General features: G+C 38.4%; 1 protein-coding gene across 1 annotated transcript in view; it reads left to right on the top strand.

The window, feature by feature from the left end:
- The window catches only part of Cand1 (Cullin-associated and neddylation-dissociated 1), a 197,164-nt gene that overhangs the window by 135,942 nt on the left and 42,763 nt on the right, over positions 1–18,459 (top strand). Inside the window, exon 17 of the mRNA XM_067153221.2 lies at positions 17,126–17,324. Within this exon, the coding sequence (XP_067009322.1) occupies positions 17,126–17,324 (199 nt within the window). The remainder of the gene's footprint in view (positions 1–17,125; positions 17,325–18,459) is intronic.

The raw sequence follows: 18,459 nt of genomic DNA, 5'->3' as shown, positions 1-18,459 counted from the left end.
TAAGTTCATTACCAGAATCATCTGTGAACATTATGTAACAGTTCTTCTTCTGTAAGAAACTTTGTTTTATAAGCCGTGGACACGATCTATATTGCTCGGTGAGAACGGCACGCACTGCATTGGAATCCCGGGTACATACTTGACACGCCAGAAAGTGCTGAGATTTTCACATTAAAACACCCGAGATAAGCAAGAACCCACTTAACGCGAGGGTGATCGCGTTCAGGAAACAAGATCAACCAACCTCCTGGTACAAACAGTAATGCGCCAAGATGTAAGAATGCATAGGTGCCAGATGTAAACCGTGTTGCTCCGCACGCAACTTTAAACGCTTACGCCGTCCATGGTCCGCAGCATAGGAGCAAGCTGAAATGTCTTCTGCCATCTATGGTCCTCAGTGAGTTAAGATCGACAATACAGGCTAGAAATTAATTTCATTTCTTGTAATGATCGAGTGAACCAGCCAAAAATAAAAGCTATAATTTGTATTGTAAAGGTGGAATTCTCCTAAAAGTACCATAACACCTGTTCATCCCTTCATGGTAATCGAGACTTCAGTACATATAAACACTTAAGTACAAATCCATTTGCAGTACTGGCATGTAGAACAATAATTCTGCCACCCTTTCAATGGGCACTGCCATTGTCCCTTTCACTGAATCTTCTGCGTAGCCTTTTCCTAGGGTATGATTAGCATTCATCCCTGTTACCTCAAAAACCTACAGCACTACAGTATGATATTGCTTCTCTCCATTAATACTCACTGGCCGTTTAACTTCTTGTTGCAGAATCCTAGTTCCTTCACTACTATGTTCATGAAGTTTTGTTTCCATTAAATAGTTCATATTCATGTGCAGAAATAAGTAGTTTCATAAGAGTAGGGTTCTCTTTTTTTGTAGTAATCATAGTTATATACAGTATTACCCCGCATTTACGTTCCCGGCTTTTACGTTTTCCCGTCTTTTACAACATTTTTTGTTGGTCCCCTGAGATTTCCTATGCTCACAATGTATTAAAATCCTCAAATTTACGTTTGCGACATTTTATGCTTCCGGCCATTTACACCATGACAGGTCGTTTGAGAGGAAAAAATTTGAGGTAAAATGGCATCACAACTAACCTAAAACGCTTTGAGTAACCATGGCATGACGACCAAATCAAACAACCATGGTTTGTAATAACTCTTAGAACTCTCAGTATTGAACTTCCGCGTAACCAATGCAGTGCATTCTTTGATATCAGATGTTTTCCACTATATCCTAAACCTTATTTTCAAATCCGACAACGATAAAGTGCTCATTAATCTTTCGAGAAGAAGAAATCCTACGAGTTGAATTAACAGAACCGCAAAGGAGAAGGAGAAGGAGGAGATATCAGATGTTTGCTCTATTGCTACGTACAGTATAAGCCACAAGAAGGAGATGTTATCAAGTGATTCAGTGTTTGTCTTGCCCGAGTTCCTTATTTCACTGTTATTGTTTTACATTTGCGTTTGTTGTTGGAGTTGTTAAAGTTAATGTCGCTGATTTGTCACATTTACTGTATTTTTGTTTTTCGTTATTTTTTTTGTTCTTGTTTTGTGAGTCGAGTGGTCAGAGTGAATTGCCGTGATCTTCCTTTCCCGTCATGTGTATTTGTTAATACTCCTTTGTTATCGCTTTATTGTTTTCCTGCTAATAATGGAAAAAAAGAAGGAAAGAAAAACTTTCACTATGGATGAGAAAGTTCGAATATTAGAAAAGGTTGATTCGTACCATGGAACATGTGTTTCATTGGCATGCGAATTGCAGCTTCCTGTATCCACGCTGAATACAATTGTGAAAAACAGAGGAAGCATTACATCAAGTGCTGCAAAATGCGGGCCAAACTCCAAGAAAAGGAAGTATGCGTCATACTGCAAATACGAGAAAATGTAAAAAATTGTAAAAAGTTGGTTTGAAACTTCAAGAGCCACAGGCATTCCAATTGATGGTGTACTCGTAAGGGAAAAGGTGCTTAAAGTGGCAAACATTCTTGGCATTGAAAATTGCAGCGTGTCCTATGGCTGGATCGACCGATTTAGGAAACGGTATAACCTAACCTATAAAACTATTTGTGGGGAATCTAATGCACTTAGTGATGAAACTGTGGAAGAACGGACCGACAGAAGATTGGAGGAGCTGACCAAGGATTCCGAACCCAGGAACATTTTTAACCTAGATGAAACTGGACTGTTTTTCAGTGTGTTGCCCAGCAAGACTTTGGCATTCAAAGAAGATAAATGCCATGGTGGGAAACACAGCAAGATGAGGCTCACAGTGATGTTGGGAGCCAATGCTGATGGTTCTGAGAAGCTCCACTCCTATGTGATTAGGGAAATTTAAAAAGCCTTGTTGCTTCAAGAATGTGCGATCATTACCTACTGCCTACGATGCCAACCATAAAGCTTGGATGACCTCAGATCTTTTCCGACAGCAGTTAATAGCTCTGATTCAAAAATGGGTGCGCAAAATAGGAAGATCCTTCTTTTCATCGACTGTTGTCCTGCACATCCCGTGGATGTTAATTTGAGGAATATGCAGTTAGAATTTCTGTCTGCTAACTGCACAAGCAAGCTACAACCTATGGATTAAGGGGTTATTCTAAGTCACTTTATAGGAAGAACCTGGTGCAGTGAATTTTATTCGTTATGGATGCTGGAAAGGATACATCATCATTTAAAGTTTCAATCCTGGATGCGCTTCACTTCATTGCAAAGTCTTAGAAAGCCGTGAAGTAGACTAACATCTCAAATTATTTCTTGAAAGCAGGATTTTTTAAGAATCATGCCGAATCTCAGCTGCCAGAAGAAGAAGACGACCTGCTACCTGATGTGTGGAGAATGTTGCAGTCAGACTGCACTACTGAAGATTTTCTTCGGGTAGATGATTCTATGATCATTGCAGAAGAAAGAAGTGTGGAGGAGTTGGTTGCTGAGCAAACAGCAGCTGAGTCTCCCACCAGTGACAGTGATGAAGCAGAGGAAGACAGTGAAGTGATGCCTACCAGTTCTGATGCAAGTGCAGCAGTGGATGTTTTACGCAGGTATCTGTCATCTGTAGAGCGGTTGAAAATACTTTTCATAACCTTTATGAGCTTGAAAAACAAATAGAGATCATAAGAAATAAGAAGTGTAAACAGAGATCGATTATGGACTATTTGGGGAGGAAGCAGTGATTGTGTAGTTTTCCATCTGGAATAAATTTGTGTTGATGTTGTAAAGACAGGTACAATACAGGGAAACTCGGTTAAAAAGTTCCCGCATAAGAAGTTTTCCCGTCTAAGAAGTGTGATATTCTTGGTCCCTTGATCGTTGCATTAAGATATATGTATATTTATCCCGCTTAAAATGTTCCGTTGTAAATATATTTCCCGGTTAAACAGTTCAAATTTTAGAGCCCCTTGAGATAGAAAACGTCCGCTCAAAGCAGCTCATGGTTAGAACCCTCCAGTCCCCGTGCAAGGTGAACCCTGTGTTAGACCGTTTGCGCCTGTCATGGAGCCTCTCCGAGCTTGCCAAGGCCATATGACGTCACGCTATGACAACACCAACACCAGATGCTCACTCTCACCTTGTGGAATCGAATCAAACCCATCAGTTGTAATTTCCACTCCACCGTTTACATCGAGCAGAATCGAATCGAATGGAATTCTACGCGGAAAACACAAAGCACGCAATGGATGGTTTGATAAAACATTAATGCAGTAAGTTGCGTGCCACAACAAGGTGAAGTCATTAATCGAGGTGGCATCAACATTAATTAAAAACCAAAAAATGTATTTGTCCACAACACAGCAGCTTCTTATACATTACCGTACTGTTTGTTAGGAATGCATGGACGTCAACCGTAGGGAATGCCACTTACAAAATTGTTCACGGTAAATACTGTACATTCCAAGCCATGTCAATTATCGTACTGACATACCGTACTGTATATGGACTCCAACATGATAATATGATAATATGATTCTGAAATAAAGCCAAAATAAAGTCAACAATAGTTGCAAAATAAAGTACTGCATAGGTCTAATCTACCACAAAATTGAATATTCTAACCTGTTTGATTTTTCATTCCCTTGCTTATTTCCTACCAGACATTCTCTCTTACGTAATGCTTATGGGTCTTGTCGTAGAGGAAATTACGTTTTGGAACTAAACTGATAAGATTTTCCGTGTCCATTATTAGTTAGGTGAATAAACTATTACGAAACAAAGAAACATCCCTATGCAGAAAACAGCCGACTTGCCAGCTAATACATATTATGCCGCCAAACAGCCGGCCGAAAGATCCCGATTGTTAGTTTTTTTTATTTTTAGCATTTGCGATAAATGCGAAATATGTTGAAACTTTGTCAGTGTATGTGCCTTCATCTTATATGACCTGTACGAGTGGCTTTTAGCGATTTTGAATTAGCGATAAAATGCGAAATTATACAATTTATGCAAAATAGATGCCGCTCGTTGTAAACAATCATGGCAGCATCCAAGCGCGGCATGGATGAGTTTATTCGTAACTGGTTTGAAAATAGTGTTGAAAGTGGAAATGATTCTCTGGAGAGTGAAAATACTTCTTCAACTGACAGTGATGAAAGTGATTCCGATTTCAGTTCTGAGATGATAGTGCCAATTGAAACTACATGACAAAACCAGAATGCAACAAGAACGAGTGAGAAGTCTAGTTTTTTGTTTTTTTGCTAGTTGCTTTACGTCGCACCGACACAGATAGGTCGTATGATGATGATGGGACGGGAAAGGCCTAGGAATAGGAAGGAAGTGGCCATAGCCTTAATTAAGGTACAGTCCCAGCACTTGCCTAATGTGAAAATGGGAAACCGCTGAAAACCATCTTCAGGGCTACCGACAGTGGGGTTTGAACCCACTATCTCCCGGATGCGAGCTCTCAGCTGCGCGCTCCTAGCCGCACGGCCAACTCGCCCGGTGAGAAGCATAGTAAAATGATACTTGGAATTATGATCTTGTTGACAATAAGCCTCTTTCTGTAACATGTAAACCCGTTTTTGAAATTCACTCTATATTAGGGAGGGGGTTGGGTAATAATCCGAAAAAATGGACATAGGGGATGAATTTCTGACCCCACAGTTCTGGGATCACGTTACAAAGGAAACCAATGCCTATGCCTCTACATTTCTTGCTAATTTATCTGCTTCCCTTGAAACCAGTAATACTTATGAACAAAAACATTGGTTTCCTGTTACTATAGACGAGCTAAAAGCTCACTTTGCTTTGTGTATTCTTATTTTGCCTATGTGATTAATCAAATTTATGTTAAAGTGACGAAAAAATAAATGGTATGTAAGGGAATATTTCCTTTCACAAGTAATGGTAGGCCAAAGGGTTAAATCATTCAATGTGTGGAATTTCTTTCACTGGCTAAAGAGCACTACAAGGAACAATCAATCAAACAGCAAATACACTTTCAAGCACCACGTTCATTCTCTTTGTGTGTTGACCCTTGATCATAGTCGTTTATTCTTGACATTGGTGTTGAGTAGTAGTTCCGTTTAAAAGTACGGTAGCGATTTATTTTATTGTCTGGTAGCCGATCAAACAACATGCCGAAAGTCACAAATTGGGACATTTTTATGTAAGCGATGCAGATGGCCTAAATTGATGCGCCGACTCTGCAATCAAAGACTTGAAGAAAAAAAAATGTTTTGCAGTCCTTCCTTTGCCTTGGCAGCACTTCTGTCCATTTGGACCTCTACGAACAGTGTCGATGTAGTGTTGTTTTTAGCAAGAACAACATAAGTGTAACTGATAAGCGGTCTCAAATGAAGGAGGACACCTTTTAAGCAATTGGCATGTTGTACTTTAATCATCATTGGAATTTCTCTTCCTTGTAGGTGTGTTGTACTGTGATAAATAAATACGTTCAGAATAGTATTTTTCACTTTGAAATTATGTTTGTAAATTTGAAAGTAAGGATATTCCTGTGTGTGCATTAATACTACTTGCAGTTTTATGTTGATGTTTGTCTTATTTTCCATAGTGAATTCAAAACTGCATGACGAGCAATGCGTGATTAAACAGTATGATTGTACCCCCAACTGTTGTGTGTGCAGTTTAGCAAATTATGCCTATTTTTAACCAATTTGCTACAAAATGCTAAATTCGAGAAATTTAGATGCTAAAAAAACGCTAAATTTGAAAATCAAAATGCTAAATCTCTGATTTTTAAATGCTATAAACCACGAACTCTACCGATCGTCTATGAATTTGAACGAATGTTGATAACCAGCTGGGTGTTGGTGAGAGGGGGCCTGCGCCTGATACACGCACTCAGAGGCATTGCGATACCACGTGTTGACATAAAATTGAAAGTTATTTTTATTTTTACCTTTATACGAGCTAAACATTATATTATCGTGTCATTCGTAATTATTACATTGCATTATTAGAATGTAGCACAAGGATGAGGAGACATGAAATAAAATTCTCACAGGGAAAGAAACTGTTTAGTTAAGATGTGCTAGTGTTGCTACTGCGCCTTTATCACTCACACGTAATACCCCAATACTTTCCCATGCACTCATTTCTGCAACTTCGAACGTGCTTTTCTTTTCTTCATTACCTTTAGCATGAAGAGGATTAAAGCAGGAAAATAAACTCAATATCGGCTTGTCCATGTGGTACTTGCGAAACAGCCAGAAACTACGCCCGTGGCCGTGACAACTAGTAGGAATGCAGGGGTGATATAGGCCTAAGCATAGGTTCTAAGAATCTCTAAGAATAAGTTGCCGATGTCCCGTCTCCTGCCGTTAACTTGAAGCAGATGTCAGGTTTGTGTGAAAAACTGAGGCGGTTTATGGAAGGTTTAGTCAGTGTGCCTCAGAACACATGGAAGGCAATGTGGGAAATGGAGAGGTTTATAGTTCTTTTTTTTTTTTTTTTTGCAAGTTGCTTTACATCGCACCGACACAGATAGGTCTTATGGCAATGATGGGACAGGAAAGGGCTAGGAATGGGAAGGAAGCGGCCGTGGCCTTAATTAAGGTACAGCCCCAGCATTTGCCTTGTGTGAAAATGGGAAACCATGGAAAACCATCTTCAGGCCTGCCGATAGTGGGGTTCGAACCCACTATCTCCCGAATACTGAATACTGGCCGCACTTAAGCGACTGCAGCTATCCAGCTCGGTGGTTTATAGTTCAAGAAAGCAGTAAAATGAAATGGTGTATGGCTTTTAGTGCCGGGATATCCCAGGACGTGTTCGGCTTGCCAGGTGCAGGTCTTTCTATTTGACTCCCGTAGGCGACCTGCGCGTCGTGATGAGGATGAAATGATGATGAAGACAACACATACACCCAGTCCCCGTGCCATTAGAATTAACCAATTAAGGTTAAAATCTCCGACCCGGCCAGGAATCGAACCCGGGACCCTCTGAACCGAAGGCCTTACGCTGACTGTTCAGCTAATGAGTCAGACAAGAAAGCAGTAAAAACCTAAAAACAGTCAACCCTGGACAATTTCTTTTCCAAGTAGCAGCCTAGACTTTTGTGTTAGGAAATGTATTTAATGTCTAATGCAGTATGGAATTTACATAATGTACGGTCACCATCTGCTGTTTTAATGTTCTTAGTATTTCTTTTATCTCTTGCGCAAGGTTTTATATAATATGTTCCCTTCTCTTATCAAGAATTTTTATAATACAGTATGTTCAATTACAGTATTTTACTTTATCTCTAAAAATACATGTCATGATAATCTAATACTGTATTTATATTGTGGCTTTCTTTTAGCAGCTCTTATATATCAGCCTATTTTGGTATTGTTCACAAACAAGGAAATCTGTTGGCTGTGTGTTTCACATGCATATCAAAGTACAGAATAAGTTTTCGGGCATTACCCCTTTTAAGAAGTTTCCTGCTTTAGAAGCTTTTCTTTTGTGGTCCCTTGAAAACTTCTTAACAGAGTTTCACTTTTAGTAATAATTAAAATGTTTCATTCAGGGAAAATATTACATCTTACATAATTCTATAGCCATTATAAGAAAGTAACTGCTGTAATAAAAGAATATATTGCACAAATTTTTAGCCACCTGCTGGTAACCTTCTCGTGGGCAAAGGATGAGCAGAATTACAAAGGCAGTGTAGTGAACAGTTAATACAGTACAGTAATTAACTTACATGGACCTTTATTTGAGTTAAGTACAGTAAATCGATTGAGATTGAAATACTCTATAAATTAATAACATGCATTTGTGTAACATTTACCTCCTTTTCCAGAGCACGTTTATATATACCTGTACAAGTTGTTTCCCCCGATTTACACTCCCCCCCTTTTACACTCTCCCCCCTTTTACAACAGTATTCCTTGCTCCCTTGAAAAGTGTAAAAGAGGGGTAATACTCTATGTCAACAAATGTTATCTTGCTGAAAACCGTGTAAGTTCGTCATTTGTTTGGCCTGACTCCTCCTCTTGCGCTTCAAGTTTAGAGGATGCAAGAGATTGTTCTTCATCGTGGTATTTCTCCTTTCCTGCTGCCACTGTTTGCTTACTTTGGTAGTGTCAGCAGTTCTTTGTATGACTTGTGGGTAAAGGCAGCAATGTAGCACAATTCTCCTTTTCTTTCTGAAAATATTCGTGCTTGTTGGACACAGCTTTGCAGGTCTAACTTCTGAGGTGAGTTCCTTGTCCCAAACTTCTTGATTTCTTGCCACCTGCCTTTCTAGAAGTACACATAGACTTGGTACATACACGCGAACTAAACACACACTAAACTGTTAAACTTATATTGTACTAATTTATGCTAAGATAAACTGTAAACTACATAATACTGTTACTATGCTATATTAGAGAGATAAAGACCAGAAATGACAATATTAAAAACACATATTGAAGAAAATGCAAAAGATTGTGAGCCGTATTGAATACCATACATGCTGTGGTGGCTGTACAGAATAGAGTTGGCACCCAAGTTTGAGATTGCGCTCTGCTGATAGAAATCATTATGAACGGCAGCTTGCATGGGTTAGATGTCTGTGTTTCAGTGTACAACCAACAGACAGCACCAAAACAGGCTAAAAATCTCAAATTAGGAGCTGTAATGTTCAAAGCATAGACTGATTTTATTTTATTTCATCAACAATTTTGCTCTTTTTATCTAAACTTTTCAGTAGTCTTCTTCCTTCCTCCATCACCCTTACCCAGGGAACTCCTGGTTCAGGCTGTGGATCATTGACCTCTATCAACTTCGCACACCTCCCTGGAGACACAGGAGATGCGTGTCACTTATGCGATGCTTCTTAGATCTTTGTTCTGATCCACTTTGACATTTCAAATAGGCTCACCACACCCAAAGGCTTTCTCGGTAATGTAAATTACGTTGCTGAGTATAGGTTAGATGTGGAATATAGTGAAGCATCATAATATACAGCCTATTTACGTATTTGCCACTTTAATGAGTAACCTATACACCAGTCTGATAAACATGGGGCCACCATGCGAATCATAACTGGAAGCTAGAGCTGTTCTGCTGTCAGACAGTACCACATTTCATAATAGACAAGCAATTAAAGGCAATTGAATGGAAAATTACTGCATTCTATAGAGAAAAATGTTCTTCTGCAATTTCTCTACACGACAACCAAAAATGTGCAGTTGGTTGTAGGTTTTTATTATAGAAAAGCTTTTTTTTCACTCTGTTGTTTCGTAGCTCTTTAAACTGAAATGCATGCAAATCAAAATTCTTCTCTAAATACAGTCAAACTACACTGATTGAATGATGCTGTTAATATCTTGTGTTACGTTATCAGCTTGGTTCCACTGATGACAGAGGGGTCTCTTTTAGTAGTTATCTTTAAATCAGCCATTATATGATTGTGCCATAAGGTTTTTGGAGTTAACGTTTTGACAGGAAATGCCTCTATTTTTCAGGGAGTTAAGAGGTTTTGCCACTTCATGATGGGTCTTTCCAATAAATCTGCTACTTTAAAACATTTCTAGAACTCACTCTTTCGATTGACAATTTCCAGACATAAAAATGGTTATAATTTGCCCAGTAGAGCTCTGGTTGGAAATCATAAGAATATTTATAACTGTTGGGTTATAAATTAACTGAATCAAGACTGAAAGGAAACGGTTTCAACTATAACCGCGAAAAAAATTAACTTTTTGCATAAAATCAGAGTTTTTTCTTAATTTCGACTAAAATTGGTTGAGACCAAGTATTAATTACATCTGCTTCACAGTGCGCTTGCAGCTAATGGTGTTCTTCCTCCATCCCGTTTCACCTTATCCTTCCATTGTCAACATGTTCCTGTGAATGTGTGTCTGTTTCTGTGTACTAGTTTTCCAAGCTATGGTCCAGAAGAGATGTGCTCTCCTGATGTTTCACTAAAGGCTGCATTTGGCATTCTCGAGGATCCGCTCTCTCCGAAGGTCAGCAATGGAGTGCGTGTGTCTGCTGGTAGCTATAGTGTGTGAGCACAATACGCAAATATCTCGTATAGTTCAGGAACTGAAAGTTACAACTACGCAAAAATGAGTTAACAGTAGTGTTATACGGTCTCATTTAAGTGAATATTACAGGATTTGTGAAATGGCAGAGAGTTAAAAGTATGAAGGATGAGTTCTCCACCTAATCAATACTTTATTTTACATAGTGTCAATATCTATATACTGTAATTATATAAAATAACAGTTTTGTCCATACATTGCTTAGAATTGAAAAAGGATGTACACGACACGAGAAAACGGCTGAAGAGAATTTAATGAAAATCGGTATGCAAAGTCGGGGAATTATTCCTTACAATCTAGGCCATAAATAATTTCATTCATGCTGAGTGAAATGGTAGTTTAGGGGAAGGCCTAACATTTAATTCTCAAATATTTATGTTATTAGTGGTCCTATCTTAATGAAAATCGGTATTCAAAGCCATGGAATAAGTCTCTCTAACCTAGGCCATAAATAATTTTATTTACGTTGAGTGAAATGGTAGTTTAGCGGAAGGCCTAACATTTAATTCTCAAATATTGGTGTTATTAGTGGTCGTATCGATACATTCTACATAACTAATATTCACTATCACTATCACTATCAGCCATATTCAATCGTTTTTATGATGTGGCCTCTTTAAGTCCAAAGCAAGGTAGGTTTTCATGAGGTCTCTCCATCTGGGACGGTCTTGAGCGATGTTCTGCCAATTGATCCCAGTAATCTTCCGGATGTCTTTATCCCATCTGTCCGGTGGTCTTCCCCTTGGTCTGAGATGATATATAGCATTAAATTTCTGATCATTTGTGTCTTATACATGGTTACCATACCGGCTAAGATCACAAAGATATTCATGAATTTGGATTCTTGTTAGTAAGTCCGTGTCACCGCGGAGTCGCGAGAAAATGGGTAAACAGAATTTAATGAAAATCGGTATGTGAAGTCCAAGAAAAAGGAACTACAGCCTACGCTATAAATAATTTTATAACACGCCCTAATATCACAGAGTCGAAAGAAAACTAAATGTGAAGGCCTGCAATATAGAAAGCTCATAAAATTGATCAACAATTACATTGATCATTGTTTGTTGTGATGTGCTTTGTGTCTTCTGTTGCCACTCATCTATCATATAGATAGGATTACTGCTGCGTACCAAGTATTTTAAAAAATTTACTTTACGTTGCGCCGACACAGATAGGTCTTATGGCAACGATGGGATAGGAAAGGGCTAGGAGTGTGAAGGATGCGGCCTTGGCCTTAATTAAGGTACATACCAGCATTTGCCTGGTGTGAAAATGGGAAACCACGGAATACCATCTTCAGGGCTGCTGACAGTGGGGTTGGAATCCACTATCTCCCGGATGCAAGCTCACAGCTGCGCGCCCCTAACCACATGGCCAACTCGCCCGGGTGTACCGAGTGTAACAGCCTGCCTGAATATTGGCGGGAAGTAGCTGGGGAGTTAGATAACTTTCTTTAGTGAGCCATTGCTCTGATTCATACATTTTCTGATACTACTGGTACGTAACATACTAGTTCATCCTGGTCATTCCAGCTCTGATACTCTGGACTGTTACATTGGCACCGTGGTACTGTTCGTTAAAAGTGAGAAAAGGTGAGGTTTTTCATTTGGTTGAGTATTTTATATAATAACATTGCTTTTATTAGCTACATTCCTACTGACGTTTTTGTAATGATCTATGTTGACTTCAGTTAGGAAAACCACAAAGTCAGTCTTTCTGAGAATCCCATAGCGAAGCGCGGGTACATCAGCTAGTTATTTACATAAAAAGACAGTACCGGTTTCGACCTGTAAATAGGTCATCTTCAACTGCTAAAGAACCTACTTAATAGCGACTGTACAGAATAAATACTACTAAAATTAAAATTAAAGAAGGATGCCATTAAATGAACATGAATGCCAATATTCTAAAATTACTTAATGTTAAGATATATACATATGGTACAGTTTTGGGGTTAAGGGGCTATTTTCCAAAGTTACATTTACTGAGATTGGAATTGGATACAGTTCTTAGACTTTATCAAGAATCACGGACATTCAGGTGTCAAGTTGTCTGTGTTAAATGCCACTATTATCACTGCTGAAAAATATATTTTGATATAGATATAGACTGAGTATAAGCTATGTGTCCATGAACTGGTTGCTTAACCTCTTATTCTAAGGAACGTGACACCCCCGCATATTTTCGGCACAACAATGCACTTTAAACATCTCATAAACCGATGGACATAGGGTCAGTCAGGGTAATTATGAGACAGACAAAAAAAAAAGGGGAAAAATGAGACACTCAATTTTTTCTGCTCTAATTAATAATCTCAACACATTGCATGAATGATATTATATATTAGTCTTTTATCCATTACGGTAAAATAATTGGAAAGTGTCCGAACTATATATCTAGCAGTACACACGTTTTTCCTGAGTGGTGTTTTTTCTAACCAAAAAACTTTCATGCATCGCACTTTGTATTTTGTTACTCTGGCTCAACCCAAATATCCAGGAAAGGGTTTCTGGTTCTATTTGGTAGTGTAAGGGAGAATCTTCTTTTTCAGCTTGAAAACACAATTTTAAGTTTTTGATTTGAGAAGAAAATTTATTTTTTTAAAAGGGGGTAAATATGAGACATCATTAGGGTAAAAGTGAGACACTTTTAGGGGGAAAATGAGACAGTTGGTACACTTGTTTCTGTACCTAAATACTTATGTTTGTCATTCCTACAGACTCCTTTCCTGATATACTTCCTGAAAATTCTTTCGAGAATATCCTACTTTCAAAAATCAAACACACTGCCAAAACCATGATGAAGCGAAGAAGAGTGGACCCGACAGCAAAGGTGAAACATCTGAAGAGTATTCCCAGCTTGTGAGGGAAAAGCAGAAACCACTTCATAAGAAGGATAGAAAGGGTACAGGTATTCAAAAGGCAACAGTTCCAGTAGTAAAACCTCCATCCAAGACAAGAGCAGAAGTTCATTCACTGAGCTCGATAGCTGCAGTCACTTAAGTGCAGCCAGTATCCAGTATTTGGGAGATAGTAAGTTCAAACCCCACTGTTGGCAGCCCTGAAAATGGTTTTCCGTGGTTTTCCATTTTCACACCAGGCAAATGCTGGGGCTGTACCTTAATTAAGGCACGGCCGCTTTGTTCCCTCTCCTAGCCGTTTCCTGTCCCATTATCGCCATAAGACCAATCTGTGTCGGTGTGACGTAAAGCAACTAGCAAACAAAAAAAAAAAAAAGTAGTTCATTCTTCTGACTCGGTTACATGCGAAGATGAAGATTGGCAAGGTAGCGGTGACAGTCTTGATGAAGTTGATCTACTTGACACAGATGCTGAGGAAATGACCATGGCAGATGAAGTAAATCCAGGTGACTTTGTACTTGTACTTTTTGAAAGTTCTGGAAAGCGGCATTCTTTTCAATATAAATATGTTGCCACTGTTCAGAAAGTTCTGGAAGGTGGAGACATGCAAATCATGTGTCTCAATTGTGTGGACAATAACAAAACTGTGTTAAAGCTTAATGAAAATGATGTATCTGTTGTGGAAAAGTCAAAATTACTAGGGAAATTGCCTGTTCCAATAATAACAGGGAAAGGTAGAGGCATTACATTTGCATACCCAGGAACAGTTGATGTTTTTTTAAAAAAAAAAAAAAACCAACTAGAACTCCTACATTTTCTGTTAGGTCAGTTTAAACCAAGTGATGTCTCATTTTTTCACCATTCTGATTACAATGGGCACTATGTATTTATTTAGTATAATTAAAATGTAACATAAATTCAGGCATAAAGCTCAGGTACCATTTAATTAGATGGTATAATGTCAACAGTCTATACTAAGTAATTTTTGTCAGGAATGAGTATAAAAATGCATCTCAAGCCTAAATTTCGTGGTATCAAAACATGGCCATTTTGTTCCTATAATAAAACTGAGGAAAGTGTTGCAAACTATTACACCCAGATTTTTTCCTGTCTTCCTTTGACCCTAAGGTGTCTCACAATTGCCCTATTAACTCTCCAACATGATTTTACAGTCTGCTACAATACTGTCTCACTTTTCCCCTGGGTTGTCTCATAATTCCCCCTTTTGCAGGTTAAAAATGAGACGCACATTTATATTTTTCAAAAGTTAATGAATATATAGTAATCTGTTGTTTCCAGTGTTTTTTGTAATACCAGTCACAACTTATTATGATTTTTTGTATAACTGTCACTGTTGTAGTTTGTAATTTATGAACAAAATTGTAAAAAATGTCTCATATTTACCCTGACTGACCCTAATAATAATAATAATAATAAACTGATAGATTATAGTATGGCAGAGAGTTGTTTTAATGACATGCTACCATGTATAATTCGGTAATAAAACTGATGGCAGTGAACGAAACCTGCAGATCGTTTTGTTGGGTGCAGAATGCAAAGAATGAGAATGTAGATAATATAAAAAAAGTGATTAAGTGGGTCACACAGACAAGAAATAATTGTTACTTTATAACATATGATATAATGCAGGTCAGAGCATGTGGAATTGCACAGAGCTGCAATATTTTGGGGAAAGACTTTGAAGTCAGTCAAGGTTGAGTGGTGCCAGGCTGAGTGGCTCAAGACGGTTGAGGTGCTGGCCTTCTGACCCCAACTTGGCAGGCTCGATCGTGGCTCAATCCGGTGGTATTTGAAGGTGCTCAAATACGTCAGCCTCGTGTCGGTAGATTTACTGGCACGTAAAAAGAACTCCTGCGGGACTAAATTCCGGCACTTCGGCGGCTCCGAAAACCGTAAGAATAGTTAGTGGGACGTAAAAGCACTAACATTATGATGATGATTATTATTATTATTGATACCGTGTTTTGGTGGTAGTTATGCATGAAAGAAGGTGCTGGGTGGTGAATAGGTCTCAAGCTACTAAAGTGAAATTAATTTTAAAACTTAACAAGGTTATATTTTCTTTTCAAAATTAGGTAACAACAAATAGAACAGGTACTTAGTAGCCGAAACACAATTGAAAAATACATTTACATAGGTACCCCATTTGGGGCTTCAAAAGTCAGAAACATAATTCTTGGGCAATCAGCTCAGTTTTACCTCAAACACAATTTTAACAGAGGGGCAGAAAACCCCATTCATACCTAGGAGCCCTTGCTCCAAATTACACTGAAAAGCCTCCTCGAGGCATACAATATACCATTTTCAAAAGAGCCACTCGCTCTCAATTTTAAGCCTCTCCCAGGCCACACCAAACTCCACTTTTAAGCTGTCCTCAAAGGACATATACACAGGGGTAAAATACCCAACCTACTGAGATCTATTAAATGACAAGAAGGTTAATACATGACCTCTAAAATACGATTTGAGGGGAGGCGAACTTGCACTCCTAATACACTTTGTTCAAGACCTACTTGGCCTTAGGCCGTTAGTGCAAGGGCTAATCCCATACTACAGAGGTGACTTAAGAAAATAACAATTTACATTACATTACGGAAGAATTGGTTGAGAAAATAAGTTCACCTCCAGACAATGTGAGTGGGAGCTCGAGAGGGATAGCACTCTCTATCCCAGTATGTAGCTTTACAAGAGAATAGATGAAAAGAGAAGTTACATTTTAGGAAAAGGTTACATAGTGGAACGCTTAGAACCCGCCCCGAAAGTTAAACTGCTGAGCTAGCAAAGAAAGAATTTATTAATCGGCCATTACCTTGTTGCTGACCGCTGCCGAGGAAAGAGGCGCTTCCCGCCTCCTGCTATGTACTTAATACACTGAACGATGGAACAGAAGTGGCCGAGAGACCCAAAAATCAGCAGTTTAAATACTCTCGCGGAAGTTTCTAGGCGTTAGGGGAAAGAAAACACCCTCCCACAAACTCTTTATTGGGTAGGACCCCGCAACAGATTCAAGTTGGGGGGAAGATACACCAGATTGGATAGAAATTAATTTAAGAAATTCGGGATTGGATACATTCATAACAAGGGGAAGAAAGGGGTAAATATTGCCAACATAAACAATGACTGAAAGAAATTTAACAAAGAACAAACTCTTGAAATTAAATTTTCTCCAACAAAATAGTTCTTTGACTCCGCACTAGGTTGCACTATTGTTGATCTTCAGTAGTGTCCTCTAGGAGAGAAAGTTTACACTTCTTACTTCAAGCGAAACAAAAACACATCAAAAATGACACAGTTCAAAAACTCAAAATTTTCCACGTGGTGCAATCTTCTGATAAGGTAAAGAATTAACAGCGTAGATAAAGTTCAGACTTCCTCCAGCAGAGGAGTTTCGCCTGGCGCAATTTTTAAATTAGCGGCGTGGAGGTGTACCGCCCGGTACTATTATTATTATTATTATTATTATTATTATTATTATTATTATTATTATTATTATTATTATTATTATTATTATTGGATTAAAGATTGAACAAGGCATATCTTTTTGTACAGTACTTTAAAACCCCACCAAACCAACCTATTTTTTTCCCCGTACTCTCCTATTAGACCTTCCCCCATTTTAGGACTAAATTTAAGATAGGGGTCTTATAGGCAAATAAATGTAGCATTTATAATTAAGTTCTAGTATTACAAGCACTCTCAGACTTGTGAAATAAACATTAATGTTGTATGTTCTGTTCTTGTTCTCAGTGACCTGAGCAGTATCGCAAATCTGAAGCAGGTGATCTTGAACTCCTTCTCTCCACCATCAGAGGAGGTCAAATCTGCTGCATCGTATGCACTTGGAAGTATTGCTGTTGGAAACCTGCCCCAGTACTTGCCTTTTGTGTTGCAAGAGATTGAGGCTCAGCCTAAGAGACAGTACCTACTTTTACATTCTCTTAAAGAGGTACGATTTTTAGTTTTAATATTTTATCTACATGCAGTAAAAGATTGTCATTTTGATTATGTTATCTACTAATGTGCTCTATTCTCTATGAAGATAAATGTTCAATTACAGGATTATGACCCTTCTGGCAGCTGCCAGAATGGCTGGAGAGAGTTTTCCAATTACAGTAGATAGATAGATAGATAGATAGATAGATAAAAGCCTTTATTTTCTGTGGCGAAGTTAGGGCTTGTGGCCCTTTCTTACACTTAACCACACACATATTATTATTTGTTAATACAATGACACTGATTAACTTAAAATACTAAGAACTACAAATAACACTAATTTTTAAGACAAAAATATGAATATATACACGCAAAGATGAAAGAAAGAAAAAGGAACTGCCTACATAATACAGATTTGAAAAAATACTCATTTCAATACACAACAAAAGAAATACGAACATAAAAATACTAGTAAGCTTAATAAAAAATTTAAATGAAATTCAACTAATTGTATCCTCGCAATACTACATCTAAGTTAAATACAGTTACTACTAGCTATGTTTAGGCTACTTCTACTTCGTGAATACAGTACGGATGTTTTTAATTTAATTTAAATTTTCATATTAACCCAATATTTTATTTTAATGTACAGTGGAACCTCGATTCTCCGTTTTTGGAGGGACCATGGGAAAAAAACTACAACACGGGAAAACAGAGAATCCGGGTACGAATGATCCATCAACAATTTGGTTAAACATCACAAAAATGAAATATGTATACTTATAATCTTACAAATACCCCTAAACCAAACCAAACTACAGCTCCAATGCGCCTTCCGCCTACCAAGCGACTGCTGCTCAGTCCGAAGGCCTGCAGATTACGAGGTGACGCATGATCAGTATGACAAATCCTCTCGGCCATTATTCCTGGCTCTCTAGACCGGAGTCGCCATCTCACCATTAAATAACTCCTCAATTAAAGGTAATCGTAGAATGAGTGAACCTGGAATCAGCCCTCATATCCACGTAAAAATGCCTGACCTGGCCAGTAATTGAACCTGGGCCGTCCGGGTGAGAGGCAGGCACGTTAGACCGCGGGTACGGCTTCAGACATGAATTACTGGTACAGTACGCGACTAAAAATCTTGA

Source organism: Anabrus simplex, chromosome 8, assembly GCF_040414725.1.
Source record: "Anabrus simplex isolate iqAnaSimp1 chromosome 8, ASM4041472v1, whole genome shotgun sequence".
Classification (NCBI taxonomy): Eukaryota; Metazoa; Arthropoda; class Insecta; order Orthoptera; family Tettigoniidae; genus Anabrus; species Anabrus simplex.
The sequence above is the reverse complement of the archived record's forward strand: the minus strand, read 5'-3'. Positions and strand labels throughout refer to the sequence as shown.